Consider the following 19,815-nt stretch of genomic DNA (forward strand, 5'->3'; position numbering starts at 1 on the left):
CCAATCTACATAGGAGACCTGTAAAACAAGATCTCAAGAGGAAGCAGAGACACAATCCAGCAATGGTTAAAGATTATGCACAATTCATCAAAATATTCTACTTGTCTGGGTAAAACAGAAGTTAAGTAAGTAAACTGTGATTCAAGGAGCCCTGGGTTCAACTCTCTTGTTTACTTGCTGTGATATAACCTCTATGTAGATCAGGCACATAGAGTAAATTCTATGAAATTCTATTGTTAACTTTGTCCACATAAGTGATATCAGAAAAGGGGGGATAGAGAGGTTCAAAAAGTTTAAACACAAAGACATAAGGGTCACTTTCATAATGAGTGCAATGTTAAAGGCAAAGGAGGAATGGTTATAGTGGCCCTTACTGTGTTTTAGGGGGTTATTTATCAAGGTCCGAATTTATCTCAATATCGGCTGCTACAAACTCCGATCTAAGCCGCTCGGGTTTTTAACACTTATTTATTATTACATTTTCCAAAAATGACCTTTGCGGGAAAAGCTCAGATATTCAAGATTTCTTTCGTGAATTTTCCCCGAAAACGCAGAATTTTTCGGACTTTTCACCTGAAAGCTTAGAAAACATCGTGAAATTGCCCGGAACCCCAGACACAACCAAAAATGAATGGGACTGTTCCCATTGACTTTTATGCAACCTCGGCAGGTTTGAGATGCCGTGTTTTTATATTCGGGCTTTTTAGCCTTCGGGGTTTAATAAATTCCAAAAAATTCGTGATTTTTTAAAAGCCTATTATAACACAAAAAAATCACAAATTTTCCGGATTTTGGGGAATTTCGGGTATTCGGAGCTTAGTAAATAACCCCCATAGTGTAGTCTGGACCTTGTATCCACTTAAACCAACACAGGTACAATTTACTTTCAACAAAACTCATCTGACCCATAGGTTTTCTGTCGGCCCACTCATCATTACTTGGAAAACACTCTCTGTATTTATTTTCTAGAAGAATAAAGAAACTAATAAAGTAGCTAACCTTGGCAAGACAGCTTCTAGCAGGCCATTAAACACACAGTAATTCAGAAATGAATGCATATCAACAATATTATATTTCATATAAATGAAGAGACCTGGATAAGATGGACAATGTCTTACTGTGCCTGCCACCTGAGAGACAAATTCGGATTACTGAAAAATTATGAACAGCTAATAATGGTTGATGGTTGAAATCTACGTTGATTTGCAAAGACATCCCCCCCATAGACCTATTGGAATTGGTTTGTTTACATGTTTATGAGTCCAGAATCTTTTATTGTTGAATAAATGTGAAATAAAATCTTAATAAAAAAGAAATGGAAACCAAATATACAATAATTCAATGAAGAAGAAGCACATAGAAAGCTAAAGGGCAGATTTACTAACCGGCAAAAATTCGCCAGCGTCAATATCGTAGCCAGCGCAACTTTCATCATACTAAAATTCGCTCAGACAACGATAATTCATTAACATGCAGAGTTTTCTTCATCGGGCCCCAACGCTGGCGACTTTTAGCTAGCGGCAATGAGAGCATTTGATAGTGAAGATGCGCTAGTGTTCTTTTATGCCTAGCAAAACTTCGCTAGGGATCTTGCGCTTAGGTCAATTTGCATAGGGTGGGAACCTTAATAAAGACAATAGAGTTGTTATAATGCCCTTCACATGAGCCCACTGTTAATGTTCAATATGTTAGAAAATGTCTGGAGAAAACCGGTTACCAAAAAATTTTTTAAGGTCTTTTGCACTCCAGCGTTTTTTGAGCTTTGATGCATTTTCCACTCACAGAATATGATGTAAATAACAGAAGATTGAGGAAGATCTATGTACTCCATTGCACTTCTCCTGGTCTGAGCTGGTGAAGGCAAGTCTGGCGAAAGAGGTAACGTTCAGTAAAATCCGAATTTTAGTGAATTTGCAGAGTAACATCCATTCGCCAGAGCAAATTGTCGCCTGGTGATAGAGTGTGAATGAGCCAGGGCCGGACTGGGAGTAAAAAGCAGCCCGGGCAAAATAATCAAAGCAGCCCACATGTAAAGACAGAGGGGCAAATTCACTAAACACCGAAGCGCCTAATAATAGTGTGAATACGCTAGCGTAGTGCATTTTCGTTAATTCGCCGCTTCACTAACGAACGCTGGCGTAAATTCGCTAGTGTTACTTCGCACCCTTACGCCTGGCGAATTTGCACAACGGACGTAACTACGCAAATTCACTGACGCGCGCATTTTTCTGAACGCTACCTTTTATGCCAGACTTCCTTCGCCACCTCAGACCAGGCGAAGTGCAATAGAGTAGATAGGGATTGCTTCAAAAAAAGTTAAACATTTTTCTAAGTCCCAAAAAACGCTGGCGTTTTTTTTCTTTTTTATGGGTGATAGACTGAAAAAGATTGAAAATTTTTTGGGGCTCCCCTCCTTCCCCCCCACATTTCCTAACTCATGGCACCTTAACTATACAGTGGGCACATGTGTAGGGCAAAATAAACTGTTTTAAATAAAATAAACTGCTGTTTTGAAGATTTCCCAGGCTTGTGTAGTTCTGCTACATATTCCTCCATTGTAACTTTGTATGCAAATTAACCATCACTAGCGTAACTTCACTTTGCTTGGCGAATTAACGCTAGCACAACTTCGCAACCTTACGCTACCCCTGAGCGCAACTTCGGATTTTAGTGAATTTGCGTAGCCGTTGGCGAAAATACGCCTGGCAAAGTGTGGCGAAGCGTACGCTGGCGCAACTACGAAGCTTAGTGAATTTGCCCCACTATGTTTTGTACTCATCCACACATACAGTATATTGGGGTAAAACTGCAAAAATGAAGAAAGCACTCACTGAACTAGAACTCATCAAGTCCCCCCCCCCTCAACAGTCCAGATTGTAGCTGGTACCTGCGCAGCACGAAACATTCTTAGCAATAAACAGTTAAACTGAAAAACAAAGCACTTGTTGAACAAGGCGACGGAGGGGGAAACACAACTCATCTCTCTGTTCAAGAGCGGCCCATTTGAACAAGAAATAGAGAGGCCCCACGGGCAATTGCCCGAGTTGACAGGTTGCCAGTCCGGGCCTGGAATGAGCGCTAGTGTCTGTCACTTTCTCTAGCGAGTTGTCGCCTGTGCCCGTTATTAAATTGGCGACGTCCCTGTGGGTGGTAACGCCAACCAAATTCACGCTAGCTATGGTCAGCTCGCCCTTTAGTAAATCTGCCCCAAACTATAATGCAGCCTAATGTGTTAGGACAAGTGAGTTGTGCAAGGCCTAGGATACATATTTGTTTTAAATCAAAATGACTGCTAAATATCTATTTACAAGTTATGCAATCTGTTTGGTAGAATACTTAGGATCAAGGGTGTTCTAGATAAGGGTCCCATCCCTTAAGGCAACTGAAAACATTTAAAAACCCAAAACAATTGTTTTATCATCAACACAGATTTAAGGACAAGGGCCTGGTCTAAAATCCACAAAGAAAATGATTTAAAATGAGACACAAGTGGGAATTGTAGTTTCAGAGCTTTCTGGATAATAGATCCTATATCGATATTATTGATTTATAAAAGCACATTGTACTCTTGAGACTAACATCAGTTATATAATATATAAACAGTATATATATCAATACAGGTACGGGACCTGTTATCCAAAATGCTCGGGACCTGGGGTCTTCCGGATAACGCATCTTTCCGTAATTTAGATCTTCATACCTTAAGCCTATTATAAAATCCTTTAAACATGAAATAAACCCAATTTTTGCTTCCAATAAGGATTAATTATATCTTAGCTGGGATCAAGTACAAAGTACTGTTTTATTATAACAGAGAAAAAGGAGTTTATTTTTTAAAATTTGGATAGAATGGAGTCCAAGGGAGAAGGTCATTCTGTAATTTGGAGTTTTCTGCATAATGGGTTTCCAGATAACGGATACCATACCTGTATATATAATATATACTGTATATTGAGAAAGGTTCTAATGAGGACCGAAACGTTGGACTCTGATATGATGTATTCAAAATAAAGAGGCAAAGATTTTTTATGGGTGTGTTGGTTTTAGAATTCACATATATACAAATTATAACTGTGCACCCCGATTATATACGAAAGAAGATTTAGCCTTGGAGTGCGGATACTTCCCAAAACTGAATACTCTTATTATGTAATATATCTATGAGTAATTTCTTCCATCTGTTTAATATCTTTAACAGTGGAAAACCACTCAACGAGGGTTGGAGCTTCTGAAGATTTCCATTTTTTTTGGTATAAGTGCTTTTGCTGCATGAATCAGGTGTAAAGTAAGATTATTTGAGATTATTTTGTCTTCTATAATGGAGAAGTCCAGAAGCATTTGTGTGGGATTGTTGATATCCTTACTAGAATTAGTGATTTTATTAATTATAAAAATTACTGAGATCCAAAATTGTTCAAAGGCTGGACATGTGAGCCAGATATGCAAATGAGAACCTTCTGTGGCTTTGCACCTCCAGCATACACTGGATTGAGTTGCACTCATTTTGCTTAATCGTACTGGAGTGTAATGCCATCTGGTAATTAATTTATATGCGGCTTCAGTTGCTTTTGAGGCCCTAAAGGATTTAAACAGATTCGTAAAAATTTTGTTCCACCTTAATGGTTAAATTTTTACATTCACTCCTTTTCCGATGCAACACAGAATTTTAAGTCTTTTAAAGTGAGTTGAGATCGTAATAAATTATCAATCTTTGAAAGTGGTTAAGAAATGATTGATGAGGACGCTAACATTTGTTCCGAAGGAGTTAACTTTCTTGACCTATCTTTCCAGCTAATAGTCTCAATAAAAAAAAAAACAATTGCCTATACCCCCATAAATCCCTTGGGTGCTGGCCCCAACGTTTTTGAATTTCAGATAGGGGTATTATCTTATTGCCACTTATGAAATCCTTAATTCTAGTTGGTCTATTTTACCACAAGTTTCACCTGTTGAATGAGCATGGTTCCATACCAGGGATGAATTCTGGGTTGTTCATTAAAGGTTGTAATATATATGGTGAAGAGGATAGAATAAATGTTGTTTTATTTTCGTGCCAGATTTTTAAAGTCGCCTTTGTTAGAGGGTGTTCAGAAATATCCCTTAGTAGTGAAGTCCTCTCTATCCACAACGTGTTTACCAGAGGGTATTTAAATAACATCTGCTCTAGAATGATCCAATCTTTTTCTTTATCTCTAGTGTACCAATCTAGTACTCAGTCTACTAGAGAGAGATGAACAGCAACATAATATAGAAAAATGTTTGGAAGACCTAAACCCCCCTTGTCTTTGGGCAGGACTAATAGGTCATATTTTAATCTTGGTGCTTTTCTTTTCCATATAAATCTAGAAATCAAAGATTTCACTGAAGCAAAAAAGGATTTAGGGGCCATTATTGGAAGGACCTGGAATACATAGAGGAACTTCGGAACTGTAAACATCTTTACCACTTGTAATCTTCCCAACCATGACAACCCTAATTTCTCCCACTAGGCAAATGACTTTTGTGTTGAAGTTAGCAAAGGTAAATAATTTTCTCGATAGGCTTTTGAAATATCTCCTTGAATTATTATTCCTAAATACTTAATACGGGTTTTGCCCATTTGAAGGAAAAATTTTCATCCAGGTAACCATGTTAGCAGAGCTATTTATATTTAATATTTCTGATTTGTTATAAGTGACTTTGAAGTTAGCTAAACTCCCAAACTTATTCAACAATGCAACTATATTAGGCAAACAATAAATCATCTGCAAATGCTACACATTTGTATTCTTTCCCTGCTATTGCTAACCCTGCTATGTCAGTGTTATGCCTAATACCTAGCGTATATACTCAAGTCAGTGGGCAGTAGCTGAGATTTCAGTCACTTTCAATCATTCCTATACCAACAGTACACTTGGGGAGAGACTGCAATATCACACAGCGCCCTCTGTTGGTTATATGAAAGAATAACAGTGCGCCCTCTGTTGGTTATATGAAAGAATAACAGTGACTGCAATATCACACAGTGCCATCTGTTGGTTATATGAAAGAATAACAGTGACTGCAATATCACACAGCACCATCTGTTGGTTATATGAAAGAATAACAGTGCGCCCTCTGTTGGTTATATGAAAGATTAACATTGACTGCAATATCACACAGCACCCTCTGTTGGTTATATGAAGGATTAACAGTGATGGCAATATCACACAGCACCATCTGTTGGTTATACGAAAGATTAACAGTGATGGCAATATCACACAGCACCCTCTGCACATGGTAGTGGGACAGTGGGACAATGTACACAGTAATCCTTTTGGCAATTCTCTGTCACCATCAACTTTGCAAAGAAGTCCAGTTGATCACTGGGGGGGTCACTTTGGCGGAATGTGCGCTGCTGGGAGACAGGGCTGTAGTTGTGTCTACGCTTATTCTCGAGTCAATAAGTTTTCTCAGTTTTCGTAGGAAAAATTAGGTACCTCGGCTTATACTCGGGTCGGCTTAGACCCGGGTATATGGACTTTAGGAGATAGAATCCCATTAACTCGAATTCTTGCTGAAGGATTGTCATAAATAGCCATTATGTGGTATCTTGTCTTTGTACCTATACCAAAGCCTATCAATGTCCTATCAAGAAAATCCCAAGAAATTCTATTGAATGCTTTTTCTGCATCAGTAGTAAGAAGAATTGTGGGAATATTCTTTAATTTTGCGTGATGAATTAACGATATAATTTTGAAAGTGTTATCCTTTCCCTCCCTTGCTGGAACATATCCTGCTTGGTCTGTATGAATTAATTGTGAGAGAAAAACTTTCAATCTGTTACTTAAAATTTTAGCATAAATTTTCATATCTATATTGATAAGAGAAATTCGCCTATAGTTGGAGCAGAGCTGGGGGTCCTTTCCAGGTTTGGGTATAACTGTATTAAGGGCTTCTTGAGATTGTTGGAGAAAACCTTTGGTATCAGAAATGGAATTGAAATATTTCAATAACAGTGGGGAAAGGAGTTCCTTATATGAGGCTAAGTAACCATCTGGTCCGGGGCTTTTGCTAACTTGAAGGGAATCAATACATTCATTAATCTCATTAAGAGAAAAAGGATCTTCTAAATCCTCTACTTGATCTGGTGTGAGTTTAGTTAGGTTTCCTTCCTCAATAAATCTATCCATTTAATAAGTTTAATTACAAAGGCATAGGTTTTAAATTGTATAGGTTTTGATAATATTCTTGAAAGGAAGTAGCAACCTGACAACAATTGGTGAATGGTCTGAGAGTGGAAAGGGCCTAATGTCTGCTTTCGTAAATAGATGTAACAACTGCCGATTTGCAAATATATATAATCACTTTGCTTGAATTTTATAGCTTGTAGTAGTCTAATGAAAGCTTACTGCCTATCCCTGCAATTGAACATCTATATTTTTAAGTCAGCTCTTGAGTTGACAGTCTAGGAGGTGATTTCTGAGGATCCCTAGTGATCTCTAGTATATTGCTCAGTTTTATTTAGAACTCAGAAAAGGTCTTTAGGTGCTTTTATCTTAACCATTTCTTCTGGGACTATGATATTTCTTGAAGGATTTTGGTTCTGGACAGTTGTTTCTCACTTACTTGCCCACCTTGATGGTGTCAGACTAGCAGTACTAGCAGGTCTTAGCATCAGCAAAAAAAGCATTTGACAAAAATCTGAATTTCAGGGTAAGGCTGAGAGTTTGTAGTGTAGGGCTAATTAATCCTAAACAGCTCTGGAACTGCGCCTTGATGTTATTCTTTTTTTTAAGGGTGGTTTCATTTGGTACCAAAGTCTACTGCTGTAAGTCATTAAACCCTGTGTACAGAGGTATAGTTAGAAATGTGTGGCCAATGTAAAAGGTGTTAGAGTTGAGTTGAGTACACTTTAGAAAAATGTATGTATTTGAGAATTAATACCATGAGAGAATCAGTGAATTTTTATTGAAACTTGATTAGATATAATTTTTTTTTCAAAGCCCTCTTTACCTCCTTGTTTCTGAAACAGTATATAATGGGGTTGAATAAAGGGGTTAGAATGCTATATAATATAGAGGACATTCGCTCAGTGTCAAAGGAGTCTCCCGGTGTAGGGCCAATGTAATTATAATTTCCTGACACATAGAACACGGTAACAACAATGAGGTGGGAGGAGCATGTAGAAAAGGCCTTCCTCCTTCCTGCAGCAGAGCGAATATTCATAATAGTGGAAATAATATATATGTAAGAGATAATAACAAATACAAAGGGAATCATCCCTAGAAAAATATTGACGACATATAATAAAATCTTGCTTGTGAGTGTATCAGTGCAAGAAGCTTTTAGAAGTGGAGGTACATCGCAGAAAAAATGATTGATGTACCTAATTTCACAAAAATACAGTTGTGATGTTATCACAGTGTGAAGAAAAGAATTCAAAAAGCCACAAACCCATGACCCAGCAACAAGGTGGAAGCAGAGCTTCCTGTTCATAATGGTGGAATAATGCAGGGGCTTGCATATGGCCACATATCTGTCGTATGCCATGGCTGCAAGCAGAAGGCACTCTGTCCCTCCAAATGAGACAAAGAAATACAGCTGTATGAAGCATCTGTGAAAAGAGATTCTTCTGTTACCAGTAATGGAGTTGAATAGCATTGAAGGGAGCGTAACAGTTGAATAACAAATATCTAGGATAGATAAGTAACTAAGGAAAAAATACATGGGGGCCTGAAGACGGCAGTCAATGTGAATAATACTAAATATGGCAACATTCCCCATCAGAATCATGGAGTAGACCACCGCCAGGACAAAAGACAGCAGAACATGTTCGTCCGAGAAGCCTAAGAGAATAAAATCACCAAACAAAGTCTGATTTTTAATTGCCATCCAAGTAAACCTGTGAAAAAAAGATCTCAAGAGGAAGCAGGGACACAATCCAGCGAATGGTTAGAGATTATGCACAACTCATCAGGTCCAGGTAAAACAGAACTGTGGTCACTTTCTTTCACTTTTCAGTCAGCGGAATCCAAATGGATGTTCTAACCAAAATAAGTAAATCAGTGTAACATCCTGCCTGGATTTGAACCAGGGATTCACTGCTTGCTGTGAGGTCTCCTTGTCTCTCACCTGTTTGAGCAGATTTCTGGGTTCCTCGTTCACTTCAATAATATTTTTAGGTTTTTTTTAGGCTATGATGACTATAGGTGGGTTGTGTTCTTTATATCTAATTATCCAGCCTATAAATCCCTACCTCTCAGTTCGGTTATAGGTCTATCTAATATAGTTCCTGGAGGTGATTCTGTTCTGCTAATCTGATCCGGACCCCTACCTGTATCCTGACTTTGACTGCTTGATTTCTCTTCTGGATTCCAATTTTGTACTGTGTTACCAATTGGTTTTGACCTGGCCTGCCTGACCCTGATTCTTGTAAGATCCCTCAGTCCCAGTGCCTTGCTGGCTCAGAACCTTTACCCTGATGCTCTCACTTTAATACCTGGCGGCACTCGAGTAGCAGAGGGCTCCACCCAAAGCCAAAGGTGGCAGAAGTGTCAGCAGTGGCCCAGGATCTTGGCAGTGGTTCTGGGTTTTTGGGTTACCAATTGTGACAATCAGCACATGTCCAAAGAGAAATTGTATGGTTAATATACTAGGGAGCACCAAACCCAGAGAATTTGGAATCAGCAGAGTAAGGTAACCACAAATGGTTTGTCCAGTTACCAAACTGAATCCAAAGCATCATTTACATAATCAAAAATTTGCAATGTGTCTTAACAAAAAATAGTAGGTTTCAGTTCTCCAGTGCTGGTATATCTGTATTCTGTATGAATTATGGATAAGGTATTAATATTTACCTGTCTCAATATTCACAGAGAACTGAAACACACACTAAAAGATTACATTGTTCTAAACAATAAACTGAATGATATAGCTTGTGTGTCTGCCTGCAGCCAACTAGAACAAATGGCTAACTTGTGCTTGTGGAGCTGTATTTAAAGTGTCTTAAAGGCCTTGGGGATCATTGCTACGTCTACCCAGGAGACAATGAATGTCAGTATTGAGTGCTCTTTAGTCTATTCAGTGCAGGGAGAGATTAAAACATTAATACACAGAATATGTTGCTGCCTAGAGGCCCTTTCTTTTTAGCTTTTAAACGTATACCACTACATACATCCTGGGCCGCCATTAGAAATCACGGGGCCCTGTAAAACAAAATTTTCAGGGCCCCCCTTGGCTCTGCCCACCCCAGCTTCCAATTCCCACCCCTGATCCCACACCACAGTTAAAAGATCACACAGACATCAGTGGCCCCCTTATAAGTTAAAAAAGAACTGTGGCACCAGGGTCCCCCCATACAAGTTTTTTTTTAAAAAAAAAAAAATTGATAACCAAGGCCTCCCTATAAGTAAAAAAAAACATTGGCGCCAGGGCCAACCATAAAAGTTGTTTTTAAAAAAACAAACAAAACAAAAAACATTGGTGCCAGGGCCCCCCATAAAGTTTTTTTTAAATCATTGGTGGTCAGGGTCCCCCATACATAAAAAAATGTTGACACCAGGGTCCCCCATAAAAGTTTTTAAAAAAAGATAAGTGCCAGGGCCCCCTCTTACAACTTAAAAAGAAACATTTGGGCCCCAGAGAAAAAAAAAGCATTGGTGGCAGGGGCCTATAGAGTACTAAAATTATACATTGGTGGCCAGGGGTTTAATAAAATAAAAAAACCCACATTGGTTTTCAGCAGAACTGAACTCGTGGCTTCATGACTTCGGCTCCTTTTGCAGCTTCGGGTTTTTTTTGCAGCTCCAGGACTTCAAGTTCAGCTCCATTCATGACTTCTGGGTCTTTTCGTGGCTTTGGAGACTCTCCCAATGGATTTAGACCCTAGTAGGCTCTAGCCAAGACAATTTCAAGTAGGGATGCACCAAATCCACTTTTTTGGATTTGGCCGAATCCTTTGTGAAAGATTCGGCCGAATACCGAACCCCGAACCCTAATTTGCATATGCAAATTAGGGGTGGGAAGGGGAAACGTTTGTTACTTGCTTGTTTTGTGACAAAAAGTCACGCAATTTCCCTCCCGCCCCTAATTTGCATATGCAAATTAGGATTCTGATTCGGTTCGGCCGGGTAGAAGGATTCGGCCGAATCCTGCTGAAATAGGCCAAATCCCGAACGAATCCTGGATTCGGTGCATCCCTAATTTCAAGCAGCTCTCTCTGAATTATATAGTTAGTTTCAATGATAAAGAAAAGACCAAGAAAACCCCTATTATTACACTGATCTACTATAACTTCATATATTTTAAGCACCTATTTAAAAAGTCATCTAGCTTGTGATCAAACAGAATTAATGTGAAATTAATTAATTAAACTACAAAAAACTGCATTCTACCCAAATTGATCGGAAATCCATGCAGAACCGTAAAGGGTTATTTACGACCTCTGAGAGTGCAATCCACAAACAATAGAGACCGACAGAGACCTGCAGCTGCTTTTATGAATATAGTGTTGCCTGAGTTCAGCAGCAATATATTAATGAGTATGGGTGAGGAATTGGCATCAACCTCCTTCCAATGAGTAAATATCTCGTCATTCACAATCTCGATACTGAAGTCCAGAAACACATTTTGCTAGAGCAAAACTCCATACAAAAATTTAGATTAGGCGTGACACATTTATGATCTCATAAAATTCTTTTAATAATTAAACAGGACTGCCCTGTGCCCACCGGCATTGCAACTAGTGGTTGATATTCAATCCGGTACTAGGTGCAGTTCACAGCCTGACCCCTGGTCTAAATGCTTTTTTAATAAGCACTAAGGGTCCTGTTTTTTGTGCCCCTTAGGGCTAATAATAAATAATACATTACATAATAAATTATATTAATAATATATAATAATAAATAATAATAATATTTATAATAAATTAAAACTTGTGTGTTCTGCACTTTTTTGGGGGCAGGGGCCCCCAACCTACTTATGAGCCACAGTCAAATGTAAAAAGAGTTGGGGAGCAACACAACCATGGTGGTGCAAAATAAGGACAATGATTGCTATTTGTTAGCCTCTGAGCAGATTGTCAGCCTATAGTTGACTCTGTTTGGCAGTACATTTTGTTTTTTTCAGCCAGAACTTGCCGCAAAGCCAGGAATCTAGAAATAACCACCTGTTTTGGGGACACTGGGAGCAACATCCAAGGGGTTGGTGAGCAGCATGGTGCTCACGAGCCACTGGTTGAGGAACAATGGCCTCAGGCATCCCCCAATAAAGCTGTTTTTTTTAAATGTGTGACTTTCTCTTTAATCTTCCATGTGCAGTAGTCTAAGTGAAGTGTAAGCCCCAACAAAGAGGAGATCTTATAAAAACATGTGAATGAGTATTAGCTAAATGAGGACTCAATCCTAGATGTAGTCTCCTTGGAACCGTCCATAAGATACTACTAACAAGTACTTAGTGAGTAGTCAGGAAAATGAAATGAGGGGTGTACAGGTTAGTACTATTTGTGTGTAGACTGTATTAAGGTACAATTAATCCTGGGTATTGTAATCCAAGAGTAATTGTGTGTACAGGCATGGGATCTATAATTTGGCTAGGGGCCTGGGATTTGCTGGATACAAGGTCTTTCCATAATTTGGAGTCAGTCATGGCCAGAGACTGGGAAACTGAAATCAATAAAAATGGAAGCAAATACAGGAAATCTAGAGGAAATCTGTTTTAGTCTGAAAGAGACGGAGACCTAAAACTAGGGCACAGGTTCCCCTTTTAGCAGGTCCAGTGACTCTAAACACAATAGCTCACATCTAACAATGCATGAAAAATGTTGTCAATAACCCTGGGAACTGTATCAGACTATACATGGAATTGGGTACACCACTAATATTATTAATTTTTATTATATAGATTCTTGTATTCATATAACTGAGATAAAAGAAAGATATATACATTTGTCCTAATTTATTTTTATTTCTGTGGAATTGCGATTCATTAGCTGATATCCACATGGGGAAAAGTGCTTATTATTGCTTAATGACTTATTTGTGTCACCACATAAATTGCTAATTATATAATATAGTAACACTCTTGATCTCCCGGGGTTGCCTCCGTCTGGAATAAATACTGCAGAATTTTAGCAGGAATCCTACTATAGGCCAAAGGATTAGGCATGTCGTCTGTTTAGATTATAACAATTAATAGTATTAATTCAGTCTTTCCTGAGTTCTCCATTGCCAAATGATAATGTTAAGAAGAATTCTATAGAATATCTTTTTTTTTTCTTTTAAAAAATAAGACAAATACACATTATGTTTTCTACAATAGTCATGTTTCAGGTAAGTAAATTCAGCATATGGAGAAGAGCACTAGAAGCAAAGATATATTGTTTTTATATGAAACAAGAACGGATGAACTATGATGTAAAATAATATCTTAAACCTGATCATGTTTCTCCAAGTGGGTCTGGCATTTTAATTATCTCTCCTGCTGGTTATTACTGGGTTTCTATACCTGTAGCACATTCATTTGCTCGGTGTGTTATAATTAATTATGTCTAACCATATATAGAATAATGAGTCCGTTGTGATAAAACATGAACAACAAAAAAGGAGGGGTCATGGTAACAGACTTGTAAAACACACATAACACAAACCCATAATACTTCAGTTACTAATACCAATCCCATTAGGCCCAGACACCGTGTAAATTACAGCTGGGTACTGTACTTGGCACAATAGTTCATAGTAAGGAGCAGAAAACACTCACAATTAATGCCAAACAGTGCCAGTGAACAACAACATTTCAATTGGTCTTCAACTACTTTCATCAGGTATTCATATTTTTTTGCTAATTACTATGAACTATTGCCACTGATCTGATGGGGCTACGTCTCAGGGAAGAGACACACGGTCAGATCAGCGACAAATCTCCTCTTCTTCAGGGCGACTTTAGAAAACGTAGCGCTCCGATTGCATTCTGGCCTGCGATTTATATTCTAGCCGGCGGGAAGGCAGTTCGGGGAGATTAGTCGCCCTGAAGAAGAGGAGATTTGTAGCCGGGCGACTAATCTCCCCGAATCTGACTGTGTGTCTCTGACATCAGAGTTTTTGCACCATGACAACATTATACAGGTAAAGGATAGCTTATCCAGAAACTTGTTATCCAGACAGCTCAGAATAACTGGAAGGCCATCTTCCATAGACTCCATTATAATCAAATAATTCACATTTTAAAAAATGTCTTCCTTTTTCTCTGTAATAATAACACAGTACCTAATATTTGATCAAAACAAAGTAATCCTATTGGGTTTGTTTAATATTTAAATTATTTTTAATAATTAGTTTAAATAATTATTTTTTAGCATTCCAAAAGCACGATGATCCAAATTATGGATAAATCCATTATCCAGAAAATCTCAGGTCGCGAGTATTTTGGATAATACTTCCCATAGTGCTAAGAGTGCTCCTCATATACTTCAATTCCTGTATTTTACACCCCATAATATAAATGGTAAGAATAGCAGGCTGAGACATTGCCTGTTGAGATCACTTGGGGATGTCTGCATGTACTCAAAAAAAGCTGTAAGTCAAAGAGCATGGAGGCCAGGTGGACACCCACATGGCTGCTCAAATTGAATATATATATATTCACCTTTTTATATTTTATTTTAGGTTCTACTTCAGGCACTCTTTGTACTAGTTAGGACCCCGATTCTTTATTGCATAGCCATCTATGGAAGGTAAAATAGATTATATTGGTCAAGGCACTTTCTAGAACTTCATCGTGAGGCTATAATGTATCATAATAATAGAGCACTAAATTGCAGTAAAATCACTTTCTGCCCATCTTCCATAGTACAGGTCCAGAAACCCATTATTCAGAAAGTTCCATATTACGGCAATGCCATTTCAACAATGCATTAATACTCATTCACGAAACAAAATGTTGTGTTTTCGTTTTAATGTTTGCAGAAGCCTCAAGGCATTGTTCTGTATACTATTCATTAACATTTTGCATATTCCACCCATTCTGATTAGAGGTTCTGTCTAAATATTCAGAAGGTGTTTTTAACAGTGAGAGCTGTGAAGATGTGGAATTCTCTCCCTGAATCAGTGGTACAGGCTGATACATTAGATAGCTTTAAGAAGGGGTTGGATGGCTTTTTAGCAAGTGAGGGAATACAGGGTTATGGGAGATAGCTCATAGTACAAGTTGATCCAGGGACTGGTCCAATTACCATCTTGGAGTCAGGAAAGAAGAGGCTTCAAATGGGGTTTTTTGCCTTCCTCTGGATCAACTAGCAATTAGGCAAGTTTTATATAGACTTTAAAGGTTGAACTTGATTGACATGTAACTTACTATGTTACTATGTTATATACACGTCAGTGAGTGTTACTTCTTACCAACTATTGACCCAAAGTGCTAAAACCCATGTGTCAATCATAGTATATTAATTGTCTAAATGTTTGCATTGTCCAATCATATTATCAGAATATGTTTCCAAGCATATATATATATACTGTAATCTGAACACTTTATATGAAATAAGTCATTTTTTACCTGGTTATTATCCTATGTATGTACAGTAAGTAAATATAGAGTAGCTGGGCTACATCCGACTGGATATCTGTCAAACAGGTCAGTTGAGGCAAGTTACTGTATACAACCCCTGAAAATGCTATCAAATTCGTTTTTGCACTCTTGTGATACAGAATGATGTATTTAAATTTAGGGAGAGATTGTTTTGCTGTTATAAGTAAAAATAATACAGGGACACAGCCTGCAACGTAGGGAGTATCTCTCACACCACAAGTTTCAGGGCTGAATAATTATTTGTGATGATGTTATAAGAGTTGGTGGGTCCCTTGAACAGAATGAGGACAGACCTACAGTAAACCAAACCTTTTTAAACCAACTTATATGAATGGTGCACCTTGAAGAATATCCACACTTTACAATTTGGATATTTAACATTGTAACACCTCTCTTTTATCTTCACACGTGCCTAGAGTACAGACATTATTTTGATTGGATTTACACATCAAGCGCTTCATCACCATCATCATCATAGTACACCATGATCTAGACTAGAGAAATACTACCTAATTATTGTATCATTATTTCATAGGGAAAAATCTGACAAAAAAAGCACAGGTTTGACTGATATAGACACTGCTCAGTCATTGCTCTGTGTGTATCTCTCTCTCTTTATATATATATAAAATACACAAGAGCCATGAATATCCTGTAAATTAATCCTTATAAATGATGCTTAGTGATGTCATCGGTTATAATCGGAGCTCAGTGATGTCATTTCTGTTGCATGACTCACTGAAACTTGCGTATTATAATTAATAAAATATGAGGATATCAGCCTTTGGCCTCATGCTTTCATATGGTCATGGAACTCTTTGGTAACTTATATTTTGCAAAAGGGGGTACTTTTTTCACTATATAAAGCGGTTTGAACTGGCCCATCCAGGGTCCACTGGGGATGCATCTTCAAGGGCCCTCCTTGTAAACTCAAGAACCCTCCTCCCCTCATGGGCCCTTTACCCCAGATCACCATTTACCAAGTACCTTTTACCTATCTCCTCCTTAATTTTGCATCTGTGATTGTGGGAGGGTGATCAGGGTTGGCAATGCCCATGAAGGCGGAGGGCCCACTTGGTTTTTCCCCAATATCTTGCCAGCCAAATCTCATCCTGTATAAAGTGCTGCTACAACCTTCAAAACATCTTTTAACATCTGTTACAAAGGCAGGTAAAAGTATTGGAGAGGTTACCCTTCCAGAAGATATTTGTTCTATTTTAGCAATGGGGTAGATGGTATCTACCCCAATGCTGTGTTTCTTTTGGGCAGCATTACTTTGAGGGTTTACTGATATATTTAGGTGGACCTTTCTAATAAGGCTTACTTAGTTGTAACCTTTTCTTCTCCTTTAAGTACTGTATATGCAATGAAAATCACTCCATTTTAAAATGATTTATTATGTTTTTTTATTTTTTTATTAATCTCTTGTAAAAATCAGGGAATTCATTTAAACATTTAAAAACCAGGTAACAGCAGAGTTTCTTTCTGTAACCGTATCATGTCAAATCACCAAGGCATAAGAAATATTTTCTGTTCATTTTTAGATCTCAGCCTCTGAAGAACTAAAACATGAAAACTACACAACAGTTAAGTATTTTAGCTTGCTTGAGTTTTCAGAGGGCTGGCTTTTGGTCGCCATCTTTTTTCTTGGCATTTACATCACTATTCTTATAGGCAATTCCTGTATTTTTGGCATCATTCGCTTCAGTTCAAATCTGAACGCCCCAATGTATTTTTTCCTTAGCAATCTTTCACTTCTTGACATCTGCTACTCGTCCGTCACGCTCCCCTTCATGCTGATTAACTGTATTTCTGGGAACAGAAGGATATGTTTCTATAATTGTATTGTGCAGCTGTATTTCTTTGTCTCTTTAGGGGGGGCGGAGTGTATTCTTTTGGCTGTTATGGCCTATGACCGATTTGTTGCCATATGCAACCCACTACGTTATCCCATAATAATGAGCCGCACCCTCTATGCAAGCCTAGCAGCTGCATCATGGCTCAGTGGCTTCCTAAACGCTATTCTTCATACAGTCATGACATCTAACCTCTCATTCTGCAAGACTACGCAGAGCATCAACCATTTCTTCTGTGACATCCCCCCTCTTATACAAGCTGCTTGTAATTCCACCAATACCAGTAAAACCTTGTTGTATGTTGTCAGTGTCTTCTTGGGGTTTACTCCTTTTCTTTTTATTGTCATATCCTATGTACGTATCATCTCCAACATCGTGAAAATAAAGTCTTCAGACGGGAGGCAAAAAGCTTTCTCAACATGCTCATCCCACCTCATTGTGGTAACAATGTTCTATGGAACCGCCAACCTCAATTACATAGGTCCTGCCTCTGGCTACCCTTTGCAATTAGAGAGATTGTCTTCCCTGTTATACAGCATTTTAACCCCACTTTTAAATCCAGTCATCTATTGTCTGAGGAATAAAGAAGTTAAAGAGGCCCTAAAGAAATCATTTAGAAGAGCTCCGTTTGGCTCCATCATTAAGATCTCACACACAAACCCACAAGTCATAAAATCAATACACTAAACAAAGAATTCTGTTTAATAAGCAACACAAACTCTGCCTAAAACTAGTTTACCAGTTTTAAAAATAATAAATGTTTAACTTGTGCCTGAAAACATGTAATATTTCCTTTTTCCCCCCAAAAGTTATGCTCTTTTTACATGCACATGAAAGTGAATTTTCTACTAGACCAAGCAGAAAATTCACTTTACTACCTTCCAATGATAAACAGCAGCTCTATCATGCTTAAAGGGCACCTGTTGGGTAAAAATGTTATCCCCAAAGGTGTGGGCTAATAGAGGCCGCATTCCAGTTGGGGATAACAGTCGTTTTTTTTAAAAATGCCCCCAGTGCGAGCAGCCATGTCCAGTCACTCCTATGCACATAATGAAAATGTGCCACGAATTGCTGATTATACGCATGCTCGTGGCGTAAAAAGTGCATTATGCACATGCGAGTGACACAACATGGCTGCGGGCTCTATTAGCCGGCACCTTTGGTTGGGGATAACATTTTTACCCAACAGGTGCCCTTTAAAGGGATTTTGTCATGATTTTTATGGTGTCATTTTTATTTCTAAATTACACTGTTTACACTGCAAGTAATTCACTCTACAATATAAAATGTAATTCCTGAACCAGCAAGTGTATTTTTTTCAAGTTGTAATATTGGTGTGCAGGCGCCATCTCAGGTCATTTTGCCTGGTCATGTGCTTTTAGAAAGAGCCATGTTGCACCATGGAACTGCTTTCTGACAGGCTGTTGTTTCTCCTACTCAATTTACCTGAATGGAGTCACAGTGGGCCATGAGTTCTGTTCTTATATCTGCCAGGGAGCTGTTATCTTGTTACCTTCCCATTGTTCTGCTTATTGGCTGCTGGGGGGGGGGGGTTATATTGATCCAACTTGCAGTGCAGCAGTAAAGAGTGACTGAAGTTTATCAGAGCACAAGTCACATGACTGGGGTCACCTGGGAAACTGACAATACGTCTAGCCCCATGTCAGACTTCAAAATTAAATATAAAAATATAAATTTGCTGTTTTGAAAAATGGATATCAGTCCAGAAATCTACTAGAGCAGCACTATTAACTGAGGAATATTGAAAAAAAAAACATGTTTTCCCATGACTGCATCCCTTTAATAAGCGAGGCCTTCTATTTTTATAAAACAGTATTGGGCTGAAACTGCCAACACATTGCACATATTCTGACTATATACAAGTGTGGACAAATACTGTTGTTGTGAGGTGCTGCTGATACACCAGAGAATTGACAGTGACCCAACAGGTTCAAACTGACCCCCCAAAATAAAATACATGCACAGACAGTAGGACAGTATAGTTAAAATTGGCTTAATTGCCCCCAAATCTAGTCTGACTAGTCTTAGGGGCCGATTCATCAAGAGTCGAATATCGAGGGTTAATTAACCCTCGATATTCGACTGGGAACTAAAATCGTTCGACTTCGAATATCGAAGTCGAACGATTTTGCGCAAATCCTGCGATCGATCGATCGAAGGATTTTTCGTTCGATCGAACGATTAAATCCTTCGAATCGAACGATTCGAAGGATTTTAATCCAACGATCGAAGGAAAATCCTTCGATCAAAAAATCACAGGCAAGCCTATGGGGACCTTCCCCATAGGCTAACATTGACTTCGGTAGGTTTTATCTACCGAAGTAGGTGGTCGAAGTATTTTTTAAAGAGACAGTACTTCGATCATCGAATGGTCGAATAGTCGAACGATTTT

At 38.4% G+C, this 19,815-nt stretch overlaps 2 protein-coding genes across 2 annotated transcripts; one reads left to right on the forward strand and one right to left on the reverse strand.

The window, feature by feature from the left end:
• Nucleotides 1-7,926: 7,926 nt before the first annotated feature.
• Nucleotides 7,927-8,853, reverse strand: LOC108695868 (olfactory receptor 5V1). The gene has a single exon (XM_018224819.1). The coding sequence runs from the start codon at nt 8,851-8,853 to the stop codon at nt 7,927-7,929; it is 927 nt and encodes a 308-aa protein (XP_018080308.1).
• Nucleotides 8,854-13,280: 4,427 nt separating this feature from the next.
• LOC108695869 (olfactory receptor 5V1) lies at nt 13,281-18,089 on the forward strand. Its single transcript, XM_018224820.1, has 2 exons — nt 13,281-13,289; nt 17,091-18,089. The coding sequence occupies exons 1-2, from the start codon at nt 13,281-13,283 to the stop codon at nt 18,087-18,089; spliced, it is 1,008 nt and encodes a 335-aa protein (XP_018080309.1).
• The last annotated feature ends 1,726 nt before the right edge of the window (nt 18,090-19,815 follow it).

Source organism: Xenopus laevis, chromosome 7L (assembly GCF_017654675.1).
Source record: "Xenopus laevis strain J_2021 chromosome 7L, Xenopus_laevis_v10.1, whole genome shotgun sequence".
In the NCBI taxonomy this organism is placed as follows: domain Eukaryota; kingdom Metazoa; phylum Chordata; class Amphibia; order Anura; family Pipidae; genus Xenopus; species Xenopus laevis.

Bases quoted from the DNA above. Each gene is read 5' to 3' on its own strand.
- LOC108695868 (XM_018224819.1), bottom strand. From the start codon at position 8,853: ATGGCAATTAAAAATCAGACTTTGTTTGGTGATTTTATTCTCTTAGGC.